The 14,830-nt window shown below is 41.7% G+C and overlaps 1 protein-coding gene across 1 annotated transcript; it reads left to right on the forward strand.

Annotated features, from left to right (window-relative positions):
- The first annotated feature begins 5,955 nt into the window (after window positions 1-5,955).
- On the forward strand, window positions 5,956-14,830 carry LOC307123454 (uncharacterized protein). Its single transcript, XM_079811987.1, has 3 exons — window positions 5,956-7,064; window positions 12,071-12,114; window positions 12,219-14,830. The coding sequence occupies exons 1-3, from the start codon at window positions 7,058-7,060 to the stop codon at window positions 12,510-12,512; spliced, it is 345 nt and encodes a 114-aa protein (XP_079668113.1). The 5' UTR covers window positions 5,956-7,057; the 3' UTR covers window positions 12,513-14,830.

A 14,830-nucleotide genomic window follows, 5' to 3' on the forward strand; every position in this document is an offset into this window, starting at 1 on the left:
GAGTTACAGTAATCCGAACAAGACATAACAAAAGCATGGATAACTGTTTGAGATAGCTTATAGAACATAACCATATAGAGATGAAATAATATAGGGTCAAGAACTGAACCCTGAGGAACACCGGAAGCTGAGTGAATTTTGGAATGGGTGCTGTGGACGGCACACATCCTATTAGTTAGATATGAACGATACCACAGCAACACCATGCCTCGAAGACCCACACATGACTCTAGTCACAATAAAGCAGGATATCTAATGCTACTTCTTGTATTCTGACTTATTTACACGGTTAAAGAGTTGATTCTCATGCTAAACATGGACAAAAAAGAAAAAAATAGTTGGACGTATTGCCGAGTATTTCTCTGCCAAATAGAGTTTCGGAAAGTTTTTTTTTTTGTATGATGTCATAAAGTGCAGAATTCCTTGTATGGGCACATACACACACACAGAGCGAGAGCCAGAGCGTGTCCATCATCGAGCCTCGTTCGGGTTACGGGAGCCGTCGGTGGCGCTGGCGTTGTGTTTTTAGACACAAGATCAATGTCACTAAAGAAGTGTGTGTGTGTGAGGGAAAGATCACCTTGTTCAGCTTCACAAATAACCCTGCATTAAGGGAACAGTGATGCAGTTTGTGTTTCCGGAGTTCTGCGAGTGTGTGTGTTTGTTCCCGGTCATGAGTGGAAACCGCAGGCAGTGAGTGAAACTGCATCCAATGTGTGTGTTTTGTTGGCAATCTGCGCGTAAGTGCATATAATGTGAACAACACTAATGTATAGGGAATCGAGAGTTATCCAGTATGTGTGTGTGTGTGTGTGTGTGTGTGTGTGTGTGTGCTCGGGACTCTTTAGCTCCGCCCACTGCACGCCTCCACAAGCTGTTTTCAGAAAGAATCGGTACAGTGTATCTGTCTTTTATAAATATAATCAAACTAAAGACATTGGGAGATATGAAGGATCAACACTACTCGATAGATACTCATGATTAACACGAGACTGGCAGAAACTGTGTGTGTTATGAACCCTTTAATCTTAGTGGTGTGACCAAAAAGAGAAAAAAATATTAATTATGATTTTCTTGTTTATGTTTTTATTTTCTTGATGGATCTATACTGTTGACTTGCGTTGACCTTTTGTTCTTTCTATGTACGTGACATTTGCTTCAATATTGTGAACACCACTCGTGCATAGATTTTTACTAATTTTACATTTGGCCCCTGAGGCCATGTCTAAGTTTGATAGCAAAAAGAGGAAGTTAGCATTACTCATCTGATTCTAAAAGGGTATAAAGGATGAACGATTTCCGTTCTGAGCCAGTCACTGCCTTGACTTAAACCTTTCCTTTTATGCACTTTGGCTTACTACAAGAGAGCTCTCCATCCACTTTATTATATATATATATATATATATATATATATATATATATATATATATATATATATATATATATACAATAAATATATGTTACTCAGATATCTACTTATATTTTTACTAAAATATATGATTTTATATTTTTACTTTGAAATACTCGAAGTGGTGATCAACTATCTTTATTTAATGTCAACAAATGTTGAAATGTTTATTAAATTCATTATAATTTATGGTTTGATCTTATCTTCTGGTTATCATTGGCTATTAAGAAATAAATTCATTTTATCAACATTCCTTCATCTGACTGAATCTCTTCCTTGCATCACTCAGCCTCCCAAATAACTCACACTAGTGCAATGCTGCCGGTGACTTCAACACACATTTACATTTACATTTACGCATTTGGCAGACACTTTTATCCAAAGCGACTTACAGTGCACTTATTACAGGGACAATCCCCCTGGAGCAACATGGAGTAAAGTGCCTTGCTCAAGGACACACTGGTGGTGACCGCTGGGATCGAACCAGCAACCCACTGGACCACCATCTCAACGAACACACACAACTATGTGAGATCAAGGCAAAACTACAAGTTAACAACTTTAATAAAACAATAAAAAACAGCAGTGTCACTTGATGTAATGTATATTTGGCTCCAATTAAAAGTACCGGAAACCCCTGGATGTGCAGTTAAACCTGACAAACATGAAACAGGAAAATTACTCATAAAACGCTTGTAGGATTGAAAATAATCAAAGATATTTTAAAATGAGCAAAGACATTTGCTTTACTGTTTCACTCCTCTCTTTCTTACCACAAGGGCCAATTTGGGTTTCACTTTGGGTTTCAGTCACATGGTCAAAGAAGGGATAAAAGAAGATTATGAAGGCTTGCTCTTGGCTCACTTTCTTGGGGCCTGCTCTCTGGCTCTTCTTTTTCTGCTGCTTCTTTCCTCTGCTCTTCTTTCCTATGGTCTTCTTGTCCTCTGGATCCATTTCTCTTTATGGAGCAACGCTTTGTGCACTGGTGCGCAGTCATGTTGGAACAGGAAGGGGTCATCCCGAAACAATTCCCACAAAGTTGGGAGCATGACATTGTCCAAAATGTCTTGGTATGCTGAAGCATTAAGAGTTCCTTTCACTGGAAATAAGGGGCCAAGCCCAACCCCTGAAAAACAACCCCACCCCATAATCCCCCCTCCACCAAATTTTACACTTGGCACATTGCAGTCAGGCAAGTCCCGTTCTCCTGGCAAACTTGACTTGACTTGACTTAATCTACAATCGCAGTCAAAGAAAAGGCAAAATGTCATACACAGGTAGGCAGTCCACTCAGGCAAACAGAACAAGGGACAGAAGCAAAAGGGTAATCCGGGACACAGGTAAGAATTCCAAGGAAAGCAAGAGACATGAAACCAGGGATAACACTCAGAAATGCAGTATGTGTCAAAACAAGATAAACAGCTAATATAGGGTGCAGTGAACAGGGAAATGAAACACAGGTGTAAACAGTGAGTGCTAATGAGTCAGGGCAAAGGATTCTGGGTACTCTGCTGGTAATCACGGGCACTCACACTGGGGAATTGTGACAGATTGTCACTTGCGCGAACAAGCACCTTTTTTGTTCTGATTTCGGACATTTGTCTGCTATTTCACAAAACCTGTCTGCAAGTGAAAATCAGGGCTAAAAGCGTTAACTCAACATGATGTGGTCAGTTTTTCAGCTAAAGACGTTTCTGGAGTGTAATTTGATGTCGATGAGAACAGAAGATCATCTGGACAGACTGAGTGTGTTTCTCGTGTCGTGATGAATCTCAGTCACATGATCGGCCGCTATCCGTGGAGCTGAACATTAGAAGGAGCCGCTTGACTTTCAAGACTTTTATCATCCAGTTTCTTCTTTCACTCCTTCATTTGTTCATGGTTTCCAGAAGGTTTTATCTGATGTGTCTCTGTGGAGACCGGATTCACTGATGGAGTAAAAGAACAATTCAAACAAATACAGATGGTGAGTTTTATGAACGTGATTTCACTTATATAAAATGTCACTCAAACTGGAAGATGTGAATGATGAGCTTTATTTGTCTCCATGAACATGATGTTTGGACAATTATCAAAAGTTGAATCTTTACCATGTTAAGATGTTAAAAGATGTTACAAGTACTGGAAGTACTCACTGCAGTCACATGACGTCCAGCTCCTCCTCTCTGGATGTCTAAAGGGGTGGAGGGATAGAGTTGTGGGTAGGGTTAGGGTGTGGTTGGATATTCTAGCTTCACCCATTAGGCCCAAATTACATGGACGTCTAGTGAGGAGGAGCTAGACATAAGCTCCATCCATTTGCTCTGCAGTGAGCGGCTTCTGCTTCCCTCTTTATAAACATCTCTCTCTCTCTCTCTCTCTCTCTCTCTCTCTCTCTCTCTCTCTCTCTCTCTCTCTCTCTCTCTCTCAGAGGAAGTGGGCGTCTCTGTCACATTCAGCACTTCATGTTAAACATGTAACCAGGAAAGAAACACTCAAAGCTCATCTGAACACACATCGAGAGCTTCAGAAGAACTGAATCTACTGACAACAGAGAAGATAATTTAATAAGAGAGAAGAATGAAGATCATCTGGACTTTCACTCTGCTCATGATTCCTGGTAAGCAGGGCCGGCTCTAGCTCTTTGGTTGCCCTAGGCGAGATTGAGTTTTGCGCCCCCCCCCCCATCACATGAGACTGCCAACTTCCAACCCCTACTTCCAGGGAGCACAACGAAGGCAAACCCTCACAAAGAAAGGATATTTTCATGTTACTAATAAGTATTTTTTGTTGACATATATATATCAACATAATCATGAAGGTCTCTAGAATCATCCAAACAAAACAAATCTTACAACAGATCTATAGTTTTTAGTATACTTAGTCAAACATAATAAATTTGATTATGAATAAAGATTGATCTGTTGAAAGCAGTTATTTTGAGTTAGATGCTAAATGTTCTCCTCTTATTCATATTTGACATTGAAGGGGTGCATAGGCTACAACATATTTGCCCACCGGCAACTATAGTTGCCACAGATTCAAATACGATTTTCAAGAAAAAATACAAAAACCTGGGGAAAATAAATGCAGAACATGCCATTGGGCACAAATGGGTTAAGTATTTATAAAAACTATATAAACAAAAATGCTCCTATTGTTACTCCAAGACTTAAAAAGCTAATTATGACTTAAATGATACACTCTAATAAATTGCACATACAAAAATGCTACAAAGAACGTTGGAGGATATTTAACAAATTATGACTCAAACTATGGATGAACAAACAAAAATGCTTTTATAGTCATTCCAACACTTAATCAAGAAAATTAAGACTTGAAGGATCAACTGCAATAAATTGGTCATACACAAATGCTAGAAAGAATGTTCAAGGATATTTACCAAATATTAACTCCATTAACTGTGCAAAAACTCTCTTAAGCACCTGTAAAGACACTTAAGCAAATTATGACCCATAAACTGGATTAACTATACCCTCTACAAACAAAAGTGCTATTATGGATACACTGTACTTACCACTACAAAATTAAAATATATAAGTTCTTGTAGCTCTATCCCTATCTTAAATAGTAAAAGATGAACAGTTGTTTCTGGCATTTCTATTCACCTTCAAAATTGACGCAGCATTAAAATTGGGCTCGTCTGGATTTCCTTATTGTCAGTGAAATGTGTAGTAATATGTAGATAACTAGCTAGCTAGTGATAGCTTAGTGACAGCAATAAAACGTCCAATGCCGTCCAATATTAGTTGATAATATCGATAATATGAAGTAAATTTATTTCGTTTGACACTTTTATGGCTGAGATGAGAAGACTTACCTCTATACTGGGCTTTCTTGTGATCGTCTGCCTTTCTCTTTTTCCGTCCCTGTGCACTCGAGGGTTTAGACCGCTTCACTTAAGAACGCGCCAGTGCTGAGCACTTGCCTGACATAACGCCTGTGCTAGACAATACTCACCATCAATTCAATCTAATAATCAGGTTAAGTAATTAAACGTGCGGCTGAGGGGGCGCCCAAGGATGATTATGTTTAATAAACAGTATGTTTTATTTCGCTTGTTTTAATTCTATGCTTAATGGGAAGTAGGTTTAAGGGCGCCACTAGAGGGCGCCTGGCTGCGCCCCCAACACATTTGTCGCCCTAGGCAACCGCCTAGCTCGCCTATAGCAAACGCCGGCCCTGCTGGTAAGAATCTGAACTCAAGCCCTGATCCAACAATCACATCACAGAAGAACCAGAACTGACATTAAATAATGAGTCTTTGACTTCAACTAATATGGTGAAATTAACTTTAAAAACACTTTAAAATCAATCTCACTTCAGTATATTAGTCTTGTATTAAGATGCTGGTTTGTTGTAGGTGTCGTGAGCTTCAGTGTGACGGGATATTTAGGAGGCGGAGTCACGATCACATGCAGATATGACGAAGCGTCATGCTTCATGAGCGCGTTGTTTGTGTTTGGAGCTCCGTCAAATTGATTTATAATCCTTGATTTTCTTCTTAACACTCGCTTACAAACGAATACTTTCTATTATTTACAGCGTATGAACATATCTCCGATACGATTCTCTATAAAAAACAATCGGATTGCTTTGATATCGCTACTTATATCCGAACTTCCGCTACTAGCCATAGCCCGCTAGTATTGCACGCGTGGTAACTTGTTTACACCCGGTAACCACTGAAACCTACAATTCGCCATCGTAGCACATCTGCTACAATGGCGAATAACTCGGATGTGTGTCTAATGTTACCTTTGAGTGCAGGTGAGGACACGTTCGAGCTGCATTCGGTGCAGTTGGAGTTGGAGTCGTTGGAGAAGCAGATTCGCGGCCTGCAAGACAGACAAGTCCTGCTGAGAGAGCGACGAACAGCGCTTGAAACATCGCGCGCCGATGTTCTCAAGTCAGTAACCTTTTGACTCCGACCTCGTCTGCTCCGCGTGTTTCTCTGCACAGGACCCAAGCACCCAGGACGCGATCATCATCCCTGGTTTCTTTCACTCCGGCACCGACACAGCACCATGGACCCTGGGTGTTTCCACAGCGGAAGACGCGAGCCAGGACCAGAGCAAGTACCTCTCCGGCCCTCCCGGTCTTCGAGATCTCCACCCGGAACCGCTTCTCCCCTCTTCGCGAGACAGAACGTGACGCTGTGGTCATCGGTACTTCCATCGTCCGGCATGCCCACGCTACCTCAGGTAAAGGCAAGGTTATCACTCACTGCTTTCCTGATGCTCGAGTTCTCGATGTCGCTGCGCAGGTTCCCGAGATCCTGAACGGTGACGAGCGCATCGGAGCTGTCGGGCTGCACACGGGAACGAACGACACCAGGCTGCGGCAGACGGAGGTTCTGAAGAAGGACTACAGGAGCCTGATCGAGACGGTGCGCAGAACATCGCCTGAAGCAACGATCATCGTGTCTGGACCGCTTCCCACATACCGACTAGGACATGAAAAGTTCAGTAGATTATTTGTTCTAAATGAATGGTTAATGTCATGGTGTAATGAACAGAAGCTGCTCTTTGTAAATAATTGGAATCTGTTCTGGGAGCGACCTAGGCTCTTCCGTCCTGATGGCCTTCACCCCCGCAGAATCGGAGCGGCTCTTCTGTCGGACAACATCTCCAGGGCGTTGAACATAATATGCCTAGTAAGTCAAAGTCCAAATCACAGTCTTTGCTGTCCTAACTTAATTGACATAAGTACCAATGTAGAACATTACAAGAAACTGTGTCTATTCCTCGTTTAGTGAGGTCAAACATTAAATCTACTGTAGGATCTAGGAAAAATCGAATTGTGATTAAACCAGAAAATCTCAATATTAGTGAACAAAAACAAATTTGTCCTAACTTAATTGACATAAGTACCAATGTAGAACATTATATAGAAACTGTGTCTATTCCTCGTTTAGTGAGGTCAAACATTAAATCTACTGTAGGATGTAGGAAAAATCTAATTGTGATTAAACCAGAAAATCTCAATATTAGTGAACAAAAACAATTTCTAAAACTAGGTCTTCTAAACATTAGATCGCTCACACCTAAGGTGGTTATTGTAAACGAAATGGTCACAGATAATAGTTTTGATGTACTTTGCCTTACTGAAACCTGGCTTAAGCCAAATGATTATTTTGGTCTTAATGAGTCTACTCCACCAGGATACTGTTGTAAGCATGAGCCCCGTCGGATTGGTTGTGGCGGCGGTGTTGCAACAATATATAGAGATATTCTTAATGTTACCCAGAAAACAGGTCACAGGTTTAATTCGTTTGAAGTACTAGTGCTAACTACGTGAGGGCTAACTCCACTAGAGGCATGGCCTCTTCGGTGGCCATCCTTTCGGGAGTCCCTATGCAGGATATCTGCGAGGCGTCTGGGTGGGCTACCCCACACACTTTTATAAGGTTCTATAGCTTGCACCTCCCTGTGACACCTGGCGCTAGGGTGCTCCAGTGCTAGTTGTGCCCGGTCTCCGGCTTCAGACTAGGGCAGGCGCGACCCTCGGTGTGGCCTAGTGGGTACTTATTCCCCAAATTCGTTGTTCCAACGCAGTGCGATTTCCCTCGAAAGGGAACGGCTCGGGTTACGCATATAACCCTTGTTCTCTGAGAAAGCCTGGAGCACATGCTTCATCGCGATAATTGCCGTTACTATGCACCGGCTCCCCTTATGTATCTTCCGGGTATGCCGTCACAGCTACATCATGACGCAACACCAATCAGGATTGGAATAGTTTCCTTCAGACTTCAGATATGCTGTTGCTTAGGGAGCAACCCCAAATTCGTTGTTCCGATGCAGTGCTCGTTCCCTTTCTCAGGGAACAAGGGTTATATACATAACCCGAGCCGTTTTATAAGGAATTAAAATTAGCATAAAATATCCAATGCATATGCATAAGAAATAGAAGTTGTATTCAAAATAAATAAAAATAACAATCATATTTAAAGCTACACGATGTAACTTTTCCGACCACTAGAGCTCGCCTGTTCAAAAACAAAGGAGTAGTTTGATGACTCCACGTTTGAGCGCAGAATCTTGGGACAAGTGAATTGAAAGAGTCAGGATAGGACTCGGGCAGAAATCATGTTCATGGATGCGATTATTAACATTACTGTAGTACATTTACATTTACATTTATGCATTTAGCAGACGCTTTTATCCAAAGCGACTTACAACTCGGGGGTACACGAAGCGATTGGTTATGAACAGTCGAGTAAGTGCAACAAGTGCCTGAAATACTGAGACCGTATACATTGCTCAGTGTAGCACAGGCTAGAGTAGAGAGGGGAAAAGAGGGGTAAAAAGGAAAGGAAAGTTTTTTTTTTTAAGAGGTTAAGTGCTCTTGGAAGAGCTGAGTTTTAGTTCACTTTTGAATGTTGTCAATGATTCTGCGTTTCGGATGGTGTTGGGAAGATCGTTTCACCATCTGGGAATGTTGAATGAAAATGTTCTAGAAAGGGATTTTTTGCCTCTCTGTGATGATACCACAAGCCGTCGCTCCTTAGCTGAGCGAAGGCTTCTGATGGGGGTGTGGATTTGTAGAATCGAGTCAAAGTATGCAGGAGCTGAGCGCGTGGAGGCTCTGTAGGCAAGCGTCAGTGCTTTAAACTTGATGCGAGCAGCGAGAGGTAGCCAGTGCAGGGAGATGAAGAGAGGTGTGACGTGGGTCATTTTGGGCTCGTTGAAGACAAGACGTGCTGCTGCGTTCTGGATCATTCGAAGTCTATGGATCGCACAAGAGGGGATTCCAGCCAGAAGCGCATTGCAGTAGTCAAGTCTAGAAATAACCAGGGCCTGTACAAGAAGCTGTGTTGCTTGCTCTGTTAGGAATGGTCTAATCTTCCTGATGTTGTGGAGCGCAAACCTGCATGAGCGAGCTGTCTTAGAAATGTGTTCTCTGAAGGACAACTGATCATCAAATGTTACTCCAAGATTTCTGACTGACTTTGATTGGGAAATCAAGGATGTACCTAACTGGATGGTGAAGTCATGTTGTATAGTGGGACTGGCGGGGGAAGATGAGAAACTCAGTCTTTGCCAGGTTGAGCTGCAGGTGATGTTTTCTCATCCATGCAGAGATGTCAGCCAGACAGCTGGAGATTCTTGCAGGTACTGTGGGGTCGTCTGGTTGAAATGAAAGGTAGAGCTGGGTGTCATCAGCATAGCAGTGTTATGAGAAGCCATGTGCCTGAATGATGGGTCCCAAAGAAGTAGTGTAGATGGAGAAGAGGAGAGGACCAAGCACTGAGCCCTGAGGAACCCCTGTAGTCAGTTGATGTACTTCGGATTCCTCTCCTCTCCAGGCAACCTTGAAAGACCTACCTGTGAGATAAGACTCAAACCAAAGGAGTGGAGTCCCTGTGATGCCCAGTGATGAGAGGGTGGACAGAAGAATCTGATGGTTGACCGTGTCAAAGGCCGCGGATAGATCAAGCAGGACGAGGACTGATGGTGTGGAATCAGTTTTGACTATGTATCAGACTATGAGTGGACTGCCATCCTCTGGGAATGAGAACAGCAGAATATCTAGCTCATCAACAAAGGTGGTCAATGGACCAGGGGGGCGGTAAATGACTACAATATGGATGTTAAAGGGAGTTGTAAGCGTAATAGCATGGTATTCAAATGTGTTGTTATTGCAAAGAGATGAATGGGTTGAGGATTTCCAGTCGTTAGAAACGAGAAGACCCGTGCCTCCACCCCTCCGAGTCTGGCGAGGGGTGTGGGAGAAAGAGAAGTTATTAGAAAGAGCAGCAGGTGTTGCTGAGTTTTCTGGGCGGACCTAAGTCTCAGTGAAGGCCAAGATTTTGAGAGCGGATTGAGTGGCAATGGCTGCAATGAAGTCAGCTTTATTGACAGCTGACTGACAATTCCATAGCCCCACAGAAAAAGAGGGAGGGGCATTAGAGGAGGAGGGAACAGGATGTAAATTAGCAGTGTTACCGTGGTGTGAAGGCCTACGTGTAATAGTGGGATGTGGTTGAGAAATAATGAGAATGGACTGTACACACATGGTTAGAGAGAGGAAAGCAAGGTGAAAGAGGACAAGAAACGGAGATAACTCTGTGCATTACCGGAGTCCTTGCATCGGAGGAGTCGCAGAGGAAGAGTCACACGCGGATGCTGAAAATGCGGGTTGATCGCTTTCGCTGACGCTTCCACGCCAGCTATGGAATGCTCGTTAAATAGATACTATTAACTGCTTTAGTGAGCTCAGCAGGGAGCTCGGCAGGCTGTGATAATTATACTTCAACGCGCAGATAAGATAGCCCGTGAATGGCTTCAAATCAATACCAATCTCTAGCTGAATAGGGCAACTTACTTAAGTGCAAGTGCAAAACGCTCGTTCAGTGATAACGAACTCAAAATATTATTCAAATGCAATTTACTATGACAGGATAAATTAACAGAATAAAATGCAATACCAGTAGGAGAATCCACACTGCTCTAGCAAGTACTACTTTAAGCCGAAGTTATGATGTTCTCTCGGCGGCTGCTATGACACTTGTTCACACTGCAGTGAGAGTAAAAAATTTCTGCTAAATAAAACCGGAAACCGAGGGTAACGCAGATATGACGCAATCGACAGGCAACTCCCTCAAACGCATAGCTCACACGTCCTGGTTCCTTGGTTAAAATAGCAATTTCTCACGATTTACCAATAGTTGGAAACATTTGGGATAACGTAAGTACTCAACTGAACAAAATATATAAAACGGGCCTAGTGGTTTTTTTGATATTTTACTGCAAAAATCTTACATAGTTCACCTTTAATAAAAGGCTGAAATGCTATACCTGAATCAAATTTGGTGCTCCCCTGTCTGCATGGAGGAGTCAGAGAGCTTCGGTTCATGAGACACACAAGTAAAAACTCCTGGCTTCCTAGTGACCTCCTACCCTCCACCCACTGCTGTTATTGGCTGCTGTGAGACTTCAGTGTCCTGTGGCCTTCCTACCAGTCTAACAAAAATTGAAATAACAGAAATTGAATAAAGTTATCTAGCATGTTACAGTCTTAACTGCATAATTTATTCATTAAATATAGATTCATCTTTATTAATCCTACAATTCGTAAAAGTCTGTTTGCAAAGCCTGCACCAAAATTGCGACTGATTTACCAAAGAATCCACAGTGAAATGTTGTGAATACAAATAAATAATGCTCAACTGAGACATTCAAATTGTTGAAAATAAGTAAGCACATTCCTAGCATTAGGATTCTTTGGATGGTGATGTTATTTTTAGTCAGTTCGTCTCTCCTCGTCATCTTACTAACACTCCAGTGGGCGAGGCCAAAGTTGTGATGATGAAGTAGGCGTTTATCTCCTTCTGCAGAGGCGATCTTTCACCATCTATTATAGGCTCATTTACAATCAGTTGTTCTTTGGGCTTGGTTACAATCAAAGCTTTTTGGACTAACAAGGAAGTTTTCAGCTCTGAAACTTACAGGATATTCTTATAATATGATGACCTCTTATATGTCAAAAGCTCAAGGAAAAGTTGATTTCTCAATTCATGACCCCTTTAAAACAGATAGATTTTCCCACTTTCTGTCTCCACCTATTGGCTGCAACGAGACATGAGCAAAACATTTACACAAGACATCAGTGTTGAAATGCGATATAATGTCATTAATTTAGGACGCTTGTTTTTGAAAGGCGGTGATTCTTCATCTAAGACTGGACCAGGAAAACATGAAGTGGTGAGTCCAGTTACTGCATTAAATCAATGTTTATTCTTTAATGTCTGATGACTTCAATCCTGATGATCTTCAGAGCTGTAAATCATTTCTCCGTCTCTCCTCAGGTTTCTCACACTGATTGTGATTACAAGGAGATTAAAGACACTCACAAACAATTACCCACAAAACCCTCTGATTCTTCTGACACTGTTTATGCCACTGCTCAATTACCCACAAACCCCTCTGATTCTCCTGATGCTGTTTATGCCACTGCTCAATTACCCACAAGCCCCTCTGATTCTTCTAAATGCATTTATGCTACAGTTAAGAAAGCCACTGTTGAGTCTCAGTGCCGCATCACATCTGCTGAGGATCTGAATTACGCAGTGGTGACTTTCCTCAAGGAATCGGTAAAATGACCAATGGATTACTGCAGAAAAACTGGCCATAAATACTGGTCCTGTTCTGTTCGAACTGTGCAAACATTGTTAGCTGAAATTCAAGTTTCTTTTCCTGTTCTGCCACCAAATGTTGGAATGTATGAGGATGTGTTCCCTAAGATCAGTGTGGATGTGGATGTAGGAGATTGGCAGGAGGTTGAAGGAAGTCTGCTCTCTTTTAGAGCGCCTGAACATGATTTCTAAGAAAGCTCTTTACTGGGTTTGTGTAAAATGTCTCAATATAAGAGCGCTAAAATAACTTCCAGAGACTAAGTGGACCGAATTTGTTAAGTCCGGCACCTCCAAAAGGTAGTTGGAGGTCCTTATATAAGAAACCAATTGAAAAAAAGGAATTGAGATCTACAACATTAGTAGCAACAAATAGATATGAGGCACGTTTGATTCCTTTGCAAGGGGAAGACTGTCCTTTTTGTGGGGTTTCAGAAACGGGTTCTCATATTTGTAAATTACATTTTTGGTGTGTTAGGAGAATTGAGTTACAGATTTGGTTTTCTCTTTGCAAATGGTCTTTTTTTTTGGGCCAAAATATAGTGCCTAAAACAGGAAAAAAGGAACTTCTTGTTTGGTAAAATGGCAATTTGTCTGACAAGGAAGAATAAAATGCTTCTCAATGGATAAATTGATCCTTAATGTAGTGGGATGTACTGTGGCCCTGTTAATTAAACTAATGTGCTTGGGGTAGTGCGGGTCCAATCACGAACAGGATGGGACGGTATAAAAATAGCACGAAAACCACTCTTTGCGTGTGCTTACCATTTGAGTGTCGCGTCGTTGCCCGTGGGACCGCCCCTTGTTCCCGTAACACTTCCACTCTGAGTTCGGGATAGTTCGCGGCTGTTGGCGGCTCCAGATCTCATCACATGTCTCTCTTGCAGTCCCGTGTCTCATGATGCTTTGAGCTGCGGGGATAGCTTGCAGTGTGAGCTTTTCGTGCCCTTCTCGCATTCCCGTGCTTTGGGGGAGGTTGTGTCCCGTGTCCTGTGTATGCGTGGTGTGGATGGGCGACGGGTTCATTAAAGGAGGAATCGATGTTCTGTGACGCCTGGGGAGCAACGCGATTTGACGCTGCTGCTTTATATATTAAGATATCTTGATCACAAACTCTTCTCCACGCATATGTGTTCACAGCCTACGTGTTGTGTGTGTGACGCTCGCTCGTCCTCTAGTATGTGCCACCGTGATTGCTGGATATCTTCCACCTGACATTTCCTAATTGTTTTGTAATGGGTTTGTTTTCATATATTTGTTTTTTTTTTGTATTTCTTTGACTTTTCTATTATATTAATTTTTTTCATTGTTTGTTTTGATTGGTTTACCTTGAGTGTTTTGCAGTGTGGTATTCGTTAATTTTGTTTGATTTGTGCTCTGTTTCTAAGATGCTGGTAGAAGGCCAGTGAAGGTAATTTCGTTGGCACTGAACCTTCAGATTTTCATTGTAGTATTGTTTTTTTGTTTGTTTATTAATTTAAATGTTATTCGTGTATGTTTGTGAGTGTTATTGTATAAGACCTGTTGTAATGTTTTGCTCTCGTTACAGGAGCCGAGGCTTTAGGGCGGGCCACTAGTGAGCCCTTACGCGGTGGAGGGCTTGTCACAGAGTGCTGCGTGGTTATTTCTTGATGTTATTGCGGTGTGTGTGCTGACATTTGTACACAGGGGCTGAGAGTGATATAGAAGCCTTGCGCTTACTAAGTTTGTGCATCTGCCGTTAAGCCTCGGCTTCCTTTATCTCATGGTCTCCGCTTTTTATTGTGAATGTTGATGACCCAGTTTTGATACTCTTTTAAAAGCAATCATTGTGAGTAATTAAATAAATCTTTTGATGATTGGTATCCACGTCTCTAGCCCTTCTTGACAATTTCGTTCCTGTGTGTCTTGTGTAAAATCTTAGATCCATAGTATTAATGTTTCCCTGGTAACCAGGGTGGCGTAGTCATGTTTAAGCTAGAGGTAGTATCCCTGTAATCGCTCCTCGTGTAGGAGAGGGGGCTCCGCTACATTCACATATGTTTAAGGCTTTGGTAAAAAGTAGGTTAATTTTGTAATTTATTATTTTATGAATTGGTAAATGATACCAAACAAGTGAAAGTGTACTACTGAAAGTGTTTTATGTAAACCAAGTGAAGAGAGTGGTTATAATATACTGTTATAAATTGACATTTTTATTTGCTTAGCCTTTTTATGTATATGTAGGCTTATGTTTTTTAATATTTGTGTGTAATGTAATATGTATTGTTTTTTTATAAGTGTTTGTAATTAAAAGAGGTCTCTCTCTC

This window comes from Gobio gobio (assembly GCF_949357685.1).
Source record: "Gobio gobio genome assembly, chromosome: 3".
Taxonomy (NCBI): Eukaryota; Metazoa; Chordata; class Actinopteri; order Cypriniformes; family Gobionidae; genus Gobio; species Gobio gobio.

Excerpts from the sequence above, each read along its gene's own strand:
- LOC307123454 (XM_079811987.1), top strand. Across the intron at positions 12,115-12,218 it reads GACCAGGAAAACATGAAGTG|GTTTCTCACACTGATTGTGA; the intron begins GTGAGTCCAGTT and ends GTCTCTCCTCAG.